The sequence below is a fragment of the Caretta caretta genome, chromosome 5 (genome assembly GCF_965140235.1).
Source record: "Caretta caretta isolate rCarCar2 chromosome 5, rCarCar1.hap1, whole genome shotgun sequence".
Lineage (NCBI taxonomy): Eukaryota > Metazoa > Chordata > Testudines > Cheloniidae > Caretta > Caretta caretta.
This window is the reverse complement of record NC_134210.1, coordinates 109,077,727-109,096,919: the sequence shown is the minus strand read 5'-3', so window position 1 is coordinate 109,096,919 and position 19,193 is coordinate 109,077,727. Positions and strand designations below refer to the sequence as shown.

General features: G+C 46.0%; 1 protein-coding gene across 1 annotated transcript in view; it reads right to left on the bottom strand.

Annotated features, from left to right (window-relative positions):
* The window catches only part of LURAP1L (leucine rich adaptor protein 1 like), a 30,104-nt gene extending 14,611 nt beyond the window's left edge, over positions 1-15,493 (bottom strand). The window contains exon 1 of the mRNA XM_048851241.2: positions 14,464-15,493. Coding sequence (XP_048707198.1) covers positions 14,464-14,697 — 234 coding nt within the window. The 5' untranslated portion in view covers positions 14,698-15,493. The remainder of the gene's footprint in view (positions 1-14,463) is intronic.
* Positions 15,494-19,193: the final 3,700 nt, after the last annotated feature.

Here is a 19,193-nt window from a genome sequence, read left to right as displayed (position 1 = left end):
GCTTCATGAGCCATGGCATTAAGGGGTAGGCTGGGTCCCCAAGGATACATATAGGCATTTCAACATCCCCAACAGTTATTTTCTGGTCTGGGAATAAAGTCCCTTCCTGCAGCTTTTGAAACAGACCAGAGTTCCTGAAGATGCGAGCATCATGCACCTTTCCCGGCCATCCCACGTTGATGTTGGTGAAACATCCCTTGTGATCCACCAGAGCTTGCAGCACTATCGAAAAGTACCCCTTGCGGTTTATGTACTCGGCGGCTTGGTGCTCCGGTGCCAAGATAGGGATATGGGTTCCATCTATAGCCCCACCACAGTTAGGGAATCCCATTGCAGCAAAGCCATCCACTATGACCTGCACATTTCCCAGGGTCACTACCCTTGATATCAGCAGATCTTTGATTGCGTGGGCTACTTGCATCACAGCAGCCCCCACAGTAGATTTGCCCACTCCAAATTGATTCCCAACTGACCGGTAGCTGTCTGGCGTTGCAAGCTTCCACAGGGCTATCGCCACTCGCTTCTCAACTGTGAGGGCTGCTCTCATCTTGGTATTCATGCGCTTCAGGGCAGGGGAAAGCAAGTCACAAAGTTCCATGAAAGTGCCCTTACGCATGCGAAAGTTTCGTAGCCACTGGGAATCGTCCCAGACCTGCAACACTATGCGGTCCCACCAGTCTGTGCTTGTTTCCCGAGCCCAGAATCGGCGTTCCACAGCATGAACCTGCCCCATTAGCACCATGATGCATGCATTGTCAGGGCCCATGCTTTCAGAGAAATCTGTGTCCATGTCCTGATCACTCACGGGACCGCGCTGATGTCGCCTCCTCGCCCGGTATCGCGTTGCCATGTTCTGGTGCTGCATATACTGCTGAATAATGCGTGTGGTGGTTAATGTGCTCCTAATTGCCAAAGTGAGCTGAGCGGGCTCCATGCTTGCCGTGGTATGGCGTCCGCACAGAAAAAAGGCGCGGAACGATTGTCTGCCGTTGCTCTGACGGAGGGAGGGGCGACTGAAGACACGGCTTACAGGGTTGGCTTCAGGGAGCTAAAATCAACAAAGGGGGTGCCTGTACATCAAGGAGTATTTCAGGCAGGACTGCACGGAGGGTTCCAATAAGAAATGGTGCACCTAAGTTATCGTTGTTATTGGAACAAGGAGGTTAGCCTGGCCTCTGATTGATACATGGCTAGATTTACCTCGCTGCACCTTCTCTGTGAGTGACTGCAGTGTGACCTAGAGGAATGAGTCCCCTAGACAGGGGAGGAGGCAAATGAGTACAAAACAAATCTGGTCTATTTCTTGTTTTGATCCACTCCATCTATCTTTTACATCTTTGGCTGGCAGCAGACGGTGCAGAAGGACTGCATGCCATCCACATCTCATGGCTGCTCGGCAGAAGATGGTACAGTACGACTGCTAGCCATCCCCATCTCTTGCCTGCCTGGCAGAAGATGGTGCAATACGACTGCTAGCAATCCTCATCTCTTGCCTGCCTGGCAGAAGATGGTACAGTACGACTGCTAGCAGTCCGTATCGCCTGCCCGCTCACCATAAGACGGTTCAATAGGACTGACTGCAGGACTAAAGAGAATGACCTGGTCAAGTCACTCCAAATTTAGTCCCTGCGCCCATGTCTGCCCAGGCGCTCCCAGCCGACGCGGCCAGGAGCACCTCGGACACGATGAGGACGACTACCAATCGTATTGCACCGTCTGCTGCCAGAAGGCAAGGGGTTGCTGCTACTGTGCAGCAAAGCCGTACCGCGTCTGCCAGCACCCAGGAGACATAGGGTGACGGTTACCTGAGCGGGCTCCATGCTTGCTGTGGTATGGCGTCTGCACAGGTAACTCAGGAAAAAAGGCGCGAAATGATTGTCTGCCCTTGCTTTCACGGAGGGAGGGAGGGAACGGGGGGCTGACGATATGTACCCAGAACCACCCGCGACAATGTTTTAGCCCCATCAGGCATTGGGATCTCAACCCAGAATTCCAATGGGCAGCGGAGACTGCGGGAACTGTGGGATAGCTACCCACAGTGCAACGCTCCGGAAGTCGACGCTTGCCTCGGTACTGTGGAAGCACTCCGCCGAGTTAATGCACTTAATGCACTTAGAGCATTTTCTGTGGGGACACACACACTCGAATTTATAAAACCGATTTCTAAAAAACCGACTTCTATAAATTCGACCTTATTCCGTAGTGTAGACATACCCTTAGTAAACTTTGGCTCTTCCAGACACAAAAGGGAAGTGAATTTCCTGATTTGAAGGCTTTTCACTGAGAATGCCCTGCCAGTAGCTCTTTCAGGTATTTAAATCTATAAATAGTTAGCTCAAGCACCTTAGATGATCTCAGCTGATGTGGCTGAGCACAGATCACCTCTTTCCCTCTCAAACAGCCAGCAGCCAAATGACATGTGGGTCCTTTGGTCAGTGTCTTCACTTTTAATTGCATCCAGAAGCAAATGGGAAGCTAGTTTAGTTTTGACAGGCTGGTGCAAAATGCTGCCTTAGACCAACACCAATAACCAAGAAAGCTGCTGAATTCTACACCAGCTGTAGCTTTTAAGTTCTCTTCACAGGTAGTCCCAGAGCTCATTAAAGTAATCCATTCTGGAGGACATAGAAGCATGACTTTCTAGACAAACTCTACATCAGTGAAACACTGTCACAGTCATTGTGCGAAGCACAGATAAAAAAACAAACCAAAACAAACCAAAAACCCAGACACACACACTACTGGCCAATGATGTCTCCTGGGAGACTAGCATCAGTCAAAGATCCTGACGTAATTAGTTTGCTAACTTTTAGGGCACAAGATGAGCACATAGGCTAAAGATATCAACCTTTCTATATTCTCTGGTTGCTTCTGCTAACCCGCCAGCACGACACCTTCTTATCTGGAATACGCCACAGCCAGCTTGCCCTAACTATGCCCCTATCTTACTGTCCCTTTATTGGACAGTCTTACCCCCAAGCAGTAGCCTTTTACAAAAAAGGGTACAAGCAAGCATGGTCTGGTCCTGGTTCAGCATGGAACATCAACATCATTGGAGATATAGTGCTGTGAAGGATGTCTGGAAATCACAGGCTAGGCTAAAAAAGGGTAGGGGGAAGGGCTGACGACTGTTTGGATTTTTTGTTTTGCTATAAGACTCTTGTTGCATTCAGCTGGAGGGCTGAATCCCAAAACACGATACCCGTCAGGGAAGGCCATTGTTGACTCAGGGGGAGGGAAGGGGCGGGAGGGATACTGAGGCAGCAGCCGTGTCTCCATTCCAGGGACTACTAAACTGCTTTTATAGCTAAACACTAAAGGCTTTGTCTACACTGCCAATTGAATGACAAAACTTTTGTTGTTCACAGGTGCTTAAAGAGGCCCCCCTCGCCCCGAAAGACAGAAGTTTTGCCATGGCAAGTGGCAGTGTAAACGGCTCGTTGTTGGCAGGAGCGCTCTCCTGTCGACAAGGTGAGCTCCATTTGTAGCGGGTGGAAGCGCTGACAAACAAACAGTGTTTACACTGCCCGACTTTTAGCGACACAGCCATGTCGACGTGGCTGTGTCACTAAGAGCTGTGTAGTGTAGACAAAGCCTATGAAAGCATGGACAATACTTTCTAGATTTGATGGAAAATGGAGTGTGAAGTTGTGCGTTATTTACATGCACTGATTCTACTCTTCTCTTGCCAGTACACAAAAAAGGCTTCCCTTTTCACTCCTGCATTCCTTACAATTTCTCTTCTGACCTGAAATATTTACTATGCACATAGTACTAATTCCAGGGACCCACACCAAATAGTCGATTGTGTGCTAAATATTTCCACTGGAAGCTGGAATTCTCCCCACTAGGCCAAGGAGCAAGCTACATAGTCACTGTAGGGAGGCTGCTTCACTCTGGTGGCTGAAGTAGCCCTCTGCATGTGCAATGCACCCCCTGCTATGAATTAGGAGGACTGGAGGATTCTTGCAGCAGTTCTTCTGGTCGCACTCCAGCCCCAATCCCACCTGCCCATTTTGTGCTGCTATCCAAGGAGACCCTGTGGGCTGTGGATTGTGCACCCTCTTCTTGTGTAGCTGAACCACACAGATCCAGTTATTAGGAAGACCTCTCTGACCATGGAGGGAGTTGCTGGATTTGGTCCTTCCATAATCCTAAACTATAAAAAAAGCACACGTCATCATTCTGTCCTCACCCACACCTTGCTCTCAGCACACACATCAGTTGGCTTCATCTTCTGGAGATGGTGGACTGCAACAGAACAGTAATTAAAGCAGAGAAATAATCACACTAGATACAGAAAGTCAGATAGGGAAGGGGAGGAAGGTCATGCATTTAAGGATTAATAACAAGGATTTTTGTTATAAATTGGGGACGCATCACTTGGAAGTAACAGAGAAGGAGAAGGACCTCGGAATATTGGTTGATCATAGGATGACTATGGGCTGCCAATTTGATATGGCTGTGAGAAAATGCCGTCTTGGGATGCATCAGGCGAGGTATTTCCAGTAGAGATAAGGAGGTGTTAGTACCGTTATACAAGGCACTGGTGAGGCCTCATCTGGAATACTGTGTGCAGTTCTGGTCTCCCATGTTTAAGAAGGATGAATTCAAACTGGAACAGGTACAGTGAAGGGCTACTGAGGAATGGAACACCTGTCTTATGAAAGGGTGGGTGAGATTCTGTGGCCAACAGAATCAGCGTGAACAGCTGATTTGCGGGAAGCGGGGTGGGGCGGGGCGGGGCGGGGCGGAAAAGCAGAGTAGGGTGGCGTGTTCAGGGGAGGAGGCAGAACGGAGGTGAGTGAGCTGGGGCCGGGCTCAGAGCCAAATGGCTCTGTAGGTCTTAATTAAAAAGCCTGGGAAACTAAATATAAAGCTAGTATTAATCCAAACTGAGGCATGATTCACAGCACAATTCACATGTTTAAGTACATAGGTAAGTGGAGAGTGGGTGAAGGATAGGTGGAGTTTTGGCCCCACTCACCAATATGCAGCTGAGTTGGCATGGAGCTGGAAATTAGGTACCTAAATACATTTTCCAATTTCTGCCTCAGCCCCTCTGCCTTCCTTACTCTTAGAGTACCACATTCCTTCTTCTATTATCCCACTTGCCACATAACAGATGAAGTTTCCCCTCTCTCTCTTCTTTAGATGGTAGGGAGCTATTTATGCAACTAATGAGCACTCTCATGACGATCAAGAGTGTGCGTGATTGTCACCTGGAAACCAGCTAAAGGCTGAAGAGTCGAGGATCTAACTCATTTTGTGAGGGTTACAAGAAGACTTCCTCATTTCCTATCCATCTGAATTACTATATTTAAAAATAAATTAGTGACATAGCTCACTCCTTCAACCCATCACATTTATTATATATTTTGAGTTTCAGGATAGTTGCAAAGAGTTCTTTTTAGCCTAGTTGGTCATATCCATCCTGAGCAGTGGTGAGCTGGAGCTGGTTCGCACCGGTTTGCTGGAACCGGTTGTTAAATTTAGAAGCCCTTTTAAATTTAACAACTGGCGAGAAGTGGTGCCTTCAGTGCTGACTCCATGGGTGCTCCAGGGCTGGAGCACCCACGGGGAAAATTTGGTGGGTAGCTCCCCGCCCGGCCCCAGCTCACCTCAAATCCACTTCCTTCCCTGAATGCCCCCGCCCCCAACGGCTTCCCACAAATCAGCTGTTCACGTGGGAAGCCTGGGAGGGCTGAGAAGCAAGTGGCGGCTTCGCACTCAGGCCCACAGAGGCGGAGAGGAATGGAGGTGAGCTGGGGTGGGGGGACTCAAGGAGGGCTGCCCGCGCTGCAGCAGGTAACCTGGGGGTGCGCAGGGGAACCGCTCCCCGCCCCAGCTCACCTCTGCCTCCCTAGGCCTGAGCGCGAAGCCGCCGCTTGCTTCTCGGCCCACCCAGGCTTCCCGCGTGAACAGCTGATTCGCGGGAAGCGAGGTGGGGTGGGGCGGGGCGGGGCGGAGAAGCAGAGTGGGGCGGCGCGTTCAGGGGAGGAGGCGGAACGGAGGTGAGGTGAGGTGAGCAGGGGCCGGGTGCGGAGCTGCTGGTGGGGGCTCTGCACCCACCAAATTTTCCCCATGGGTGCTCCAGCCCCAGAGCACCCACGGAGTTGGTGTCTAAGGTGCCACTTTTGATGTGATCAGTGGGGGAGTAGCCGCTCCCCCTACTTTCCCCCTAGCTATGCTAGCCTGCCCCTAGGAGCCAGAGGGACCTGCCGGATGCTTCCTGGGAGCTGCCCCAGGTAAGCACCGCCGGGACTTCCCACCTTGCCCCCCGGCAGGTCCCTCTGGCTCTTAGGGGTGGGATGGGCACCCACTACGGTGGCCCACAAGACCCTCCTGCCCGGTTCTGGGGGCAGTCAGGGGACAGGGGTGGATGGGGCAGGGGTCCCGGGGGTTGGGGGGAGCATCAAGGAATGCTAGGGGGTTGGATGGGGCAGGAGTCCTGGGGGGTGGGGGTGGGCCACGACCCCCTCGTGGGGTGAGGAGGGAACCGGTTGTTAAGATTTTGGCAGCTCATCACTGATCCTGACCAAAAATTCTGCATCTATACTGTATGCAAATTTCCTCAATAAATTGAAAGTCTATTTATTTTGTGACCTCATTTGGGATTTGAAAAAAGCCTTTGGGATTCATGCACAAGCTTTAGAGATCTGAGGATAATATATTTTGTGCACAGTATAACATTCCTTTGAATAACCCTGGGACTGATAGCAATGATGGATTAAAACAGCTCTGATGCCAAAATACTTCCTCCACGCAGTCAGACAATAATAATCATGGAAGAAAGTCACATGTCTTTATCTCTGTAAATTGTTTTAAACATTAGATGCTATAGGAACCTCCAATACAGTTGAGAAGCTACTTTCTTTGGGAGTACAACCAGAATTCAAAGCATGGTGAAGTGCTTGATGTACTCATTTGAATACCAATATCTAGAAGCATTTCTACCTCAAATTTTTCATAGTGATGCTATTGGCTAACGCAGTGGTTTTAAGAACAGCTGGTCTACAGGCTGGAAGCAGAGGTTTGGGTATGCAAGTGGATTTCACAAATGCTTGTCCATATTGTTCGTTAATAGAGTTTTGGAGGCAGCAGGAGTCTTAGGGCTTGTCTACACTACCCGCCGGATCGGCGGGCAGCGATCGATCCAGCGGGGGTTCATTTATCACGTCTAGTATAGATGTGATAAATTGACCGCTCTCCAGTCGACTCCGGTACTCCACCAGAACAAGAAGCGCAAGCGGAATCGACGGGAGAGCATCAGCTGTCGATTTACCGCAGTGAAGACATCGCGGTAACTAGATTTAAGTACGTCAACTTAAGCTATGCTATTCACATAGCTGAAGTTGCATATCTTAGCTCGACCCCGATCGGTAGTGTAGACAAGCCCTTATAAGCAGTAGGGGTGAGGAACTTGACTATGTTGTACAACAAGTAGGATATGTATGTGTGTGTGGGTCTATATGTATATATGAGATAATGTTTTCCCTGTGGAGTGTTCTGTGCATCCTTGTCAGATGTGAGGATCTCTATACTGGTTCCCCAAACCTATGTACCTTCCACCTCAAGACTACAAGCTCCTCATCACAGCTACATTCCTGCTGGCAAAGAAGACCCAGACATAGTGGAGACAGCGTGGGCTAGCAGATAAGGTGCTGGTCTGGGAATCAAGAGGCCTATGATTCCATTCCTGGCTCTGTCAGTGAACTACGGTGTGACCTTGGGCAAGTTACTTCACCTCTGTTCCATCTCCCTGTAATACAAATAATTATTAAGACAAGGTGAGTGAGGTAGTAATTTTCTATTGGACCGACTTCTGTTAGTGAGGGACAAGCTTTCAAGCTCATATAGAGCCATTCTTCAGAACCTGAATCTTGTCTCTCTCACCTACAGAAGTTGGGCCAATAAAAGATCTTGCCTCACCCCCCTTGTCTCAGGACTAAAATTCTCCAACCAGCACAGCTACAACACTGCAGACCTGAAGAAAAGCTCTGCTGTGTAAGCTCAAAAGCTTTTCTCTCTCTCAGCAACAAAAGTTGGTCCAATAAAAAACATATTACCTCATCTTGTCTCTCTAATATCCTGGGACCAACATGGCTACAATAACACTGCATACAAATAATTAACAACAACAACAACTCATTGCGGTTGCTCATCGGTGGAACGAAGGTGAAGCAGCCCCTTCTACCCAGACTTAAGACTGCGTCAGTTGGCTATTTTATTTACAGTCAAATTTTAACCAAAAAATTCTAATAACCAACTTAATAGAAAATCAGCACTTAGCTTTGTGATGCTGTGTACACATGCTGGGCCGTATCTCCACTGAAGATGATGAAAGTTCTAATTAGCAAACACCATTATAAAGGGGCTAGACTGTGTCTATAATTAGGTGATATGGGGTGTTTCAACTCATGTTAGCTCAATTTTAAAAGCACCTTTTTTACTCATTAGACAGACCCTAACTTTGTCCCACTTAGTATGACAATAAGTGACACTGAAGTTGGTGTAATCAATATACTAATGGCTAGATGGGAAAAGTTAAGCAACTAATACAAAGGTGTAACAGGAAAGTTAAAGCAGCCCTGCCCCTAACCTTCTTTATCCTACACATTCGCAAAGCTTCTCAACCTGAGAGAAAACAGGAGAAGGAAAGGAGATGGAACTCCAGGAGCAGGAAGGGCTAGGTTATGAAAATGAATATATTTGCCTAGTGAATTCCAGCAGGTGGCAAGACTAATAGCTCTGCTTCATTTTGACTTGGAAGACCTAGATAAAGTATCAACCATCACAATTAACCTCATAATTTAAAAAAGAATAAACTAGAAGAGAACATCTCAAACTGTGGTCTGTATACATCACCAGTGGTCTGCAACCCACTTAGTAGCTGGGCATGCGTGTACATAGGTTATGCATCTAACTCCTGTAATGTCTTACACACCACTTCTGAATGTGTCCCCCACCCTGTCTGTACTGTCTACATCTCAAATAGTTTATTGGGCAACCCCAAAATTCTCTCCACTTCTTTATCCCTTCCTTCCAAAAAGCACTGCATATTGGACATCCAGGGTTGGCTGGGCTAAGCTTGTAAATATCATCCTTAAATAAGCCATGAGAGACCACTGTTAAGTGCAATATACACTCCCAACATTACTAGCCTGCCTTGTCTTCTCCAAAAAAATGCTAGGGCTACTGCCTTTGTCGTGTTCCCTTGAAAAATTAAAAAGGATCCCATTATTTTACTGATGCATATTGCACATACTGTAGACACAGCCAAGGCAAAATACTCCTCAACCTGTCTTGTCTGATTTTTTTTTCTTGTTTTGCTTCTAAGATACAAGAAATTTGATTTTTGCAGGGTCTCCACTAAGAATCTCTTTGCTTATTTTTACTCCTCTCATGTGTTTTAAGATCATGTTTTCCCTGGTTAATTATGTGTGATTATTGTGAGAAGAGAAACAAGGCTTTTGAGGAAAGCAATATTTTATAATTGCTTACAATAGCAGTTAGGGTCTGGGAATTAATCCTGGCTATTTATTGCAGTATACTGCTATTGAGGCTGTATTCGAAGGGAAAGAAGGCTGAATAATCAAGAATAAAAAGGTGCCCAGTTAGTATTTAGTGCCTGGCTCTGCCCTTAGTTTTGATCTCCTGAACACAGATCCTTCCATTTACCCCCCAGATCATTTGTGTATAGAGTACATGGATTACTACTGTGGTGCTGGATGTTCCCTGAACTATATTTTCTTTTAGTGATTGATGTAGACGGAAAAGTCTTCACAGTCCTGGAGATCAAAGCCCTCCAATTAACAGAGCAGGTGACTCATGGACATCAGTAATGCAAGCTTCCTCACACTCTCACCAATGGGCCTCAACTCTGATCAGCCCAGGCAACCTCTAGTGTGTGAGAAAACAACTCTGTGCCCATGGCCTTAACCAATCCTTGGCCACTTTTCCTAGAGTGTCAACAATAGTCAATTTGCAAAGATTACACTGGTTCACTAAGAAGGGGACTGAGATCACTAGAAGCCACTGATCAGCTATTGGGTTGTAATAACTTTGTGGAGTACTGACTTGGGATGGATATGAATCAGCAGCGTAACACGGAAAGTTCTCTTTTTATGTTACCATATAAGAATAATCTTAGTGTTCAATATGTTTTATACAAAACTACAGAGAGCCTCCAAGGAGATTTTATATAGGAACATAAATGGGCCAGTACATGCCAGTATGCCACAACACAGAAGGAATGATTAGAGAGGTTGGAGGAGAACAAAGAGAGGACCGTTATGGAAGGCAAGGGAGGCCAAAATTCCAAGAAGAGGAGCATGGTCAATAGTGTCAAAGGCAGCTGACATGTCAAGGAGGATGAGGATGGTATACTAGTTCTGACTTTGGCTAGGAAACAGCCATTACAGACTTTGGTGAGAGTGGTTTCAGTGGATGCCATGGCCCTGGATTGGAGAGAGTCCAGGGTGGAACTGGAGGAGAGGAACTCCAGACAAGATTGCAGACAGCATGATCAATGAATGTAGAAATGAAGGGGTGATGGGCAATAACAGAAGAGGCAAGAGGGGTCAAGTTTTTGTTTTTTGTTTTAAATGGAGAGATTAAAGCATGTTTGTATAGAGAGGGGAAAGAGTCAGGAGAGTGAGAGGTTAAGCAAAAGAATTAGAGGGAATGAGAGCAGGCACAGGAGAAAGAGCAGTGGAGGGGACTGGATGGGGGGGTCAGTGGACAAGCAGAGGGGTGGAGGACCCTGTGTGTGTGTCTGTGACAGAATAGGTGCTGGAACTAGGGGTTCCTCCTGCACCCCCCGGCTTGAAGTGGTCTCCATTATATACAGATTTACAGTTTGGTTTAATGGCTCTCAGCACACCGATTATACAAACTGTTCCAGCATCAGTTTGTGACAGGGGAGGAGGGGAAGGGGATGGGCACATTGTATCTTACCCCCCTATCTGGCCCTATTCATGCCACTAGGCAGGAGTATTTTCATAGCCATGCACCAGCACTCACTAATGCCAAATTAGCTTCCTCTGTAACCTACTTTATCTTGCCCTAACACAGCACATGCATCACTCCGTAACTGTGCTGTGCTAGACTGAAACTTTGGTTTGCATCTTTAAGTACCACATAACAAATAAACCTAATGAACTTCTAAAGTAACAATTTGACACCATTACCTTCATAGAGTGATCATTACAGTAAGTATCAAGACTGGTTTAGGTGAATACTTTGTATAAACCATATTCAATGAGGTATAAAAGCAAGAGTGATAGCTCTAGATATGAAATGGCCATTCTTAAAATTTAGGTTGTCCGGCTACAGAATAGGCATCTGAGTTGTCGCTAGCTCTCAGTAAATTAAGCCTTGTTTTTTCCTCCCCAAACCAGATGCTTCATTCCAACCCACCCCCATCAATGAATACTACATACAAAAAGCATACCATGTGGTGGATTATAAAAGTAGTATCAGCATAAGTTTGAGACTGCAATGTTACCCATGGGTAAGGATGTGAGTTTGTCATGGAGGTCACGGATTCTGTGACTTTCTGTGACCTCTGTGATTTCTGCAGGGGCCAGCGCGACTGGCCCAGGGGCCGGCTGAGGAGCTTGGGCAGCCCCTGGGCCAGCCGCACTGGCTGCTGCTGGGACAGTCTTGGGCCACCGTGCCCCTCTCCGACAGCAGCAGCAGCAGGAGTTTTGTTGTGGGAGGAGGCTCAGGGCTGGGGGTTGGGGTACGGGAGGGGGTGAGGGTGCTGGGCAGAGCTTACCTCAGGGGGTTTCCCAGAAGCAGCATCATCCCTCAACTCCCAGCAGACAGCTCTGCGTACTGCCTCCGATTGCAGGCACCACCACCGCAGCTCCCATTGGCCATGGTTCATGGCCAACGGGAGCTGCAGAGCTAGTGTTTGGGGCGGAGACAGTGCACGGAGCCTTCTGGCTGCACCTCCGCCTGGGGAGAGCCATGAGGAGCCAGGTAGGGAGCCTGCCAGCCCCGCCACACCCCACCCCCCAGCACCAGTGGGGTCACGGGCTGCTTCCCCCAGAGCACCCGCAGGACCCCCTGGGCCGTTCCCGCCCCCCACCCCCAATCACATGTAGCACCCACGGGCCGCCTGTCCTTCCCCCTCCCCCGCCCCCCCAAGATTTAGTCAGGGGTACAAGTCATAGTACAAGTCATGGACTGGTCACAGGGCCATGAATTTTTGTTTACTGCCCGTGACTTTTACTAAAAATACCCGTGACTGAAACATAGCCTTACCCATGAGTAGCAGAACCCCGAGTTATTTATGCAGCTCATCCCAAATGGGAGCCCACAAAGCCATCATATCACACCACACTATCGGCTACTATAGAGTTTATATTAAAACTGTATGAGAAGTGCTATAGGGAGTTACTACAAAATGTATTGGTGCTATTTTCATATGCCTGTAAAGCCAGGTTCCCTTAATACCCGCTGTCTACACACTTCTGAGTTACTCTACACTTACATTGATGTAACAGAGATCAGAATCTGACTACTAGCGATAATGCATGCTGTTCACTAGGTGCTCACTGTGAATTTCATGGTAGGACAGCCTATTTTAAGTGAAACCTGCATTTTACTTAAAAAACAAAACAAAACAACAGTTGCTTAACAGAGTTGGTCTTCTAATGAAAAACAGACTTAACCCAGTACATAACACTTAGCATAATATAGCTGGACCATTTACATAAGAGTTGAGTTAAAATATGAATAAATATTGCATGGTCCAATGGCAGACCACAGACAAACAGCCACTTTGCCAAATTATAAATGGGGTTTTTATGGAAGCATACAGATCTTCCAGTATACTCAGTTTAGAAATAAATAGACCTCAGAAGTTTAGTCTTATAAACTGAATGACTGATGGCACGACAATTTTTAGGAGTAAAGAGCTCACATCCTTTTAGAAAAGTATTAGTCACATTAAAATGGAGTATTTGTATAGATTTACAATAAATAGAATTCAGGGCATTATCTTAAATGTTTACCAGTATGCTAACATACCCCAGACATCAGAAGTTATCACTCAGAGGACTAAAATCTACCTAAACACCACTGGCTGTCAGTTTTCTTCATTCTGCCAGCTAATCCTATGAGGTACATATATCCTGGAAGTCATGGAGTTGGAAAGCCTCTTGAGCAGGTGAGAAACCTGCTCACTGCCACTTTGGTGACATTATGCAATTGTGACCACAGCATGGAGGTAGGAGTTGCTTTGACTGTGCATGGATTATAACAACTTTTGTTATACATGACCTTTTCCTAGATTCTAAAGCCAGATGGGACCACTGTGATCATCTAGTCTGATCTGTATAGCACAGGCCATAGAACATTCCCAAAAGCATTCCTAGAGCATATCTTTGAGGGGGAAAAATCCCATCTTGAGTAAAGAATCATCAGTGATGGAGTACCCACAACACTTGGTGCATTGTTCCAGTGATTAATTACTCCCACCTTTAAAAATGTATGCCTTATTGCATAGACTCTGAATATGTCTAGCTTCAACTTCCAGCCATTGGACTGTGTTATACTCATCTGTGCTAGACTGAAGAACCCATTATTAAATATCTGTTCTGCATATAGGTACTTACAGACTGTAATCAAGACACCCCTTAATCTTTTCTTTGTTAAACTAAATAGACTGAGCACCTTGAGTCTATCACTATGGTTCCTTAAGGGGCCATATTCACATGGGATTAGGAAACCATCAATGAAGTGTGTAAGGGGCGTGGCTAGACATTGCTAAAGATTCTGAAAGATAATAGTGGCTCCCTTTCTAGAAAGGGAGCGGGGAATGTATTTAGCTGCTCTCCTTTGGCCTAGCAGGAACAGGGCTGTTTTCAGAATTGGTTTTGTGTGGGTAGGCAGTGATGGAAATTAATTGCACAGGGGCCTAGAGATCAGCAGCACTTCTCCCTACCAGGAAATGGGGGAGTTCAGCAAAGTATGTGGAGCAGATCATACCAGATTGTATTTTTTTTTTTACAAGAATTCAAGGAGCAACAGGGCAAGGATAGGAGTTGTCAGTTAGTTAAGTCTGAACTGTAAAGTATCTCAAGGGCCACCAAGGGAACACCCATTATTTAGCGCCGTCCATAATCCACTCAAAGCGCCACCGATCCGTGTGCAATAGAGAGACCCCGGAGGGCTCTCTCGCCCCGCTTGTCAGCGGAGGTGTGGGGGTGAGGAAGAAGGCATTCAGTGGCACCCTCTCACACTGCGCACGCTCACAGGCACGGGGCTGGCGAAAAGGGAATGGTGGCCGAGCAAAGTCCAGGGTGAGCGGCGCACGGGTTGGTTTGCCAGCCGCTGGCACGGGGCAGAGAGACGCGGGGCGCAGCAGGGTGAAGGGGACTCCAGCCGCCCGCGCCCGCTCCCCCTCCCGCCGTGTGCAGCGCGCACCCCCGGGCGCGGTGCCAGACTCACCATCTCCTGCTTGAGGAGGTGAAGTTTGGTCTCCAGTCTCGCCAGGGCACTGGCGCTGCTGCTGAGCCGGGAGGCCGCAGGGGCTGAAGCAGGGCAGAAGCCGCTGCCCCCTCCGCCGCTCCGGTCCCGGGCAGCGGGCTCCTCCCCGCGCAGGGAGCGCGCCAGGCTCTCGGGCACTTTGCGCCCCAGCTTCAGCTCGACGTCTCGCAGGTCTGGCAGGGGACCCTCTTCCATGGCTGGTGCGCAGCAAGGCTTTCCGGACTGAGGGCGGTGCAAGGCGCAGCGGACGAGCCAGCACTAGCCGCAGTGGCCCGGGCTCACCAACCTCTCCATGTCAGCAGCGTCTCTGTGATCCACCGCAGCAGCGCCGAGAGGGGCGGACAAGCCAGGCAGGTGACCCGCGGGAGACATGAGGAGTAGCTGGTCGCCAGCAGCATTGTTTGATTGGCAAACCACTTCTGCCTCTCTCTCTCTCCCTCCCCTTTCCCCCCGGGCGCGCACGCTGTCACCAGCTGCAAAGCAAGAAACTGCGGAAGCAAAAGAGCGCTTTGCCCAGCAGAGAGGCTGCCCCTTCCTCCTTTTGCTTGTTGCTTTAGCTGGTGAATTGCGGCGGGCTGTTCATTGCATATAATCTGTCCTTCTGGAAGGAGTCAAGTCCAGGGGCAGCAGACTCCCAGGTTGGCTGTTTTCTCTCCCCCCATGTAGTCATGTGTCTGCTGCTTCCCTAATGGCTTTGGCTTCTAGGATACACGCTGAGCAGCTTACAGCCTGTCATGTGCGCGCCTACGGAGCTGTCTCTCCATGTTCTCCCAATATAGCTACAGTTTATCCACTTCCCTGATGAAATCAGACTTTCTCTCCAGGCAGTTTGATCCAAGTCATTGTATTTCCCGATGGGCTGAAACTTTAAACCCCAGTGGCAGGTGGACCAGCTGAGGGCCAACCCTTGTACCGTAATGCACAGAGAAGAGACTCACTCTCATTGCCCAGCCCAGTCTCTTAATGATACATGCATGCTGTCGCTTTTAGACTAAAGGAGGGAGGGGGGCACAAACTAGATTTTTGTGCATTCATTTAATGTTTCCGCTGCTGAAATACTTAGCATATATTATATTCAGAGGACAAAGTGCTTAAGGTTCTGACAGGAGCTAATAAAAGCAAGGAAGTTCAAAGTAAAGGGACATTAAAGAACTCTCCATTGTTCATAAAAATTCACGGGAAGCTGAAATCTGCTTATTGATGTGTGCAGGTGTTTGTGCATATAACCATGATGTATAGTTATTCATGTTTATATACACTAGGATTTTTTAAATCATACAATTGCTCATATGTGCAGGATTACAGGCACTGAATTTTTTTTAAAGAAAAAAACCCCAGAAGCATTCAAAAGTTGACAATCACATGAACTTTGAACAAAAGAAAACAGTCTGTCAAATTTGGAGCCCAGCAAGAGTGGCAATGCCACTTTGCTTTTTGCCGCTCAGGATAGCAGCACATGTGCCCTTTGATTTTAGAAAGGCTTTTGAACATAGTCCCACAACATTCTAACAAGCAAGCTAGGGAAATGCAGTCTAGATGAAATTAATATAAGGTGGGTTCACAACTGGTTGAAAGAATGTACTTAAAGAGTAGGAGTATGCTCAAATAAATTGGTTAGTCTCTAAGGTGCCTCTAGTACTCCTTTTCTTTTTGAGAATACAGACTAACATGGCTGCTACTCTGAAACCTACTTAAAGAGTAGTTATCAAACTGGGAGGGTGTATCTAGTGGGGTCCCACAGGGGTCAGTCCTGGGACCAGTACTATTCAATATTTCCATTAATAATTTGGATAACAAAGTGGTGAATATGCTTATAAAATTTGCAGCTAACACCAAACCGGGAGGGTTACAAGCACTTTGGACGTTAGAATTAGTATCTCCCAAGGTAGTTTTGAATTCTATTGACCTGAAAATTCAAAGCTATTATCGTTCATAATGGAAAACTGTATTTGGATATTTTACCATACATATACGTATCCAATAAAATTAAAAAGGACTTTTAAACAATATTACATTTTGTTTTTTAAGTGGTTTATTCTCCTTTTGGTGTCTAACAGTGCATAAATTTCATGGACACTAATAGAAGTTGTGTACATTAATTTGAGCGTAGACCCCATATTATGTATTTAATAATTGTTTAGCCTCAAAACCCTTTAGGTTTGAAATGGTTTTTAATGGCAGTATCTCTCAAGTCTGCTACAAATGTGTATATAGCTCCCATGCAGAAGTCTTTGGGTATGCAGAGAAGACATTTCTAAATTTAAAAAAGTTATCAAGGTGAGTAGCCTGCAAGTTATCAACAACAACAAAAAAAGTCAGTTTTAGTTTTATGGGAATATAAAAATAAATTTAAAGCTACTGACCAGTCTATATTAATTATCCTCCACAATTTTGGAGAACTGATCTGCTCTATTGTAAGTATCAGACTGGAGGATATTTTCTGGAAATTATCCATTTCAGCAAGTAGACTTTATTAAGAGTGTGACACAACTTTAAGTATAGCATTGCTGGTATAATATCTTTGTATCTGAGAGTTGAATTTGGCCCACAGAAGGTAGTTTCATTATGATGTCTTCACATATGACACTGCATAGGATATCATGCTTCAGCATCACATTCAACCGGTTTTCATATAATACAAGAAAAATCAAATCTTAAAACTTGACAGATGGTTTGCTTTCAGTATGCCTCCATATTTTGGTTCCAAAGAAGTAAGTTTTTAAACAAACCTAGGATCAATGTAAATATTCACAAACTTTTGTCAATTCCAAATTAAGCAGTTTAGGAAAGACAGAAACAAATAAACATTCCTGTACAAGTTTGCCTTTCAAACACTGCTGCCAACTGATAAAAGTGAAACCATCTCTTTTCGTTGTCCAAACTGAGTGAAATGCAGAAAGTAAACAAGCCACGTAAATAAAAGTAAATTAGTTATTAAAGATTTTCAGTTTTAATAATCTAAAACGTCATTCATGTATACATAAACATGATTAAGGAAATGTGGGGGAGTTTTTCAAATTATAGTGGGCCTTATTCTGATCTCCCACAGTTTTACATCAGTGTAACTTCACAGAAGTTAATGGAGTTACTCCTGAACTACTCTGGTGCAAGTAATAACACAATTAGGCCCATTATTGTAAAATGGTTGTTCTCCAATTCTGGATGACAATCTGGTCTGGTAAAAAAAAACAGCCTCACAAGAAAATAGTTTATTCCTTAAATAAGGAACAATAATACATGCAGGCTAGGGATGCATTTTTACTACATTTAAAAAGTATCTGGTTATATTTTTCCCCTGTTAAAGGGTTCTTCTATGCTATTTTCAGAGACTAGTGAATTGGTCCATGTTGTCCACCCTCTTCTCCTCCCCTGGCTTTGAACTATCCACACTTGAGGCCTAATCCCAAACCCAGTGAACTAACTGAAGACACTCCCATTAACTTCAGTGGGCTTGGGATCAGGCCCCTGGGGCCTCACTTTGCAGTCACAATTTTTTTACAGGTAGAAGTAACAAGACTTTTTTCAGAGCCTGTCAGTGCCACTCCTTGTTTGGCAAAGAGATCGTTGTTGAATGACACATAGCACTGTCCCCACCCCAAAGTCTTAGACAACAATCCTGCAAAGTGCCAAGTCCTTTCAACTCCTATTGAATAAAGTGGGAGTTGAGGGCAATCAGTACCTTGCAGGGCTGAGCACTGCATGAGCATTATTTCTGGTCTCCTGTCTATACTGGGTCTGAGGAGTGAGCGTCTGGGAGCAGCCCGCATTACCATACAAAGCAGTACCACTAGGCCACCATGAACAGAACCAACCACTCTAACATGTGATCCCTTCTCTAATTATTTTAAGTGTACTGGAGTTATTATAACAAGCTGTTCTACTCCATGGTTTTCCTTGGTGCCCTAGCAACCTACCCAGATCTGGAACATGATATTCCCTTTGTCACAGAGGATAGTATAGTTGTAAACAAAGACATCATGAGGCTGCTAGCCCCTTTATATAATTGAGACCTGGATTTTCACAGATCACATTGTCAAAGTGATTTAAAATGTTTCAAGGCACATAATTTAGCAAACTCACAACTCTTTATCCCTTAAGAGAACTACCAACAAATTAAGGGGGTTATCTTCAACTTTGGCTCTTAAATGATTGCTCAAGCTAATCTTGCAGGAGATATCTGGGTACAAGTCATTAGACTAAGAGGAGGACAATTACTGACAATGGAGCACAAATAAGTTTTGTTCTGATTATTCACACACTCCCAGCAGACTTTGCACAGAAGAAAGAATAGAGGTTGTTAAGTAAGAGGGGATTGAAATAGGATTACAGCAAATGAATGGCAAAAGAACTCCCCTCCCCCCCTCGCAATATAGCACAATAGCAATGAAATGAAATTTTCTGCAAAAGACTTTAATTTGTATAATAAACAACATACTATCAAAACGTTAATAGCAGTATGAGAATTGCAGTTATTCTAAGTTTCTATCACCATTGAAGTCCAATAATTAAAAACAAAAACAAAAAAATCTAAAACAATCTTGGAGGCTGAACTTGCAAACACTTCCTACTGGTGACAGTTAGGACCTAAAAAGAAAAGGAGTACTTGTGGCACCTTAGAGACTAATCAATTTATTTGAGCATGAGCTTTCGTGCGCTACAGCTCACTTCATAAGCTTTCGTGAGCTACAGCT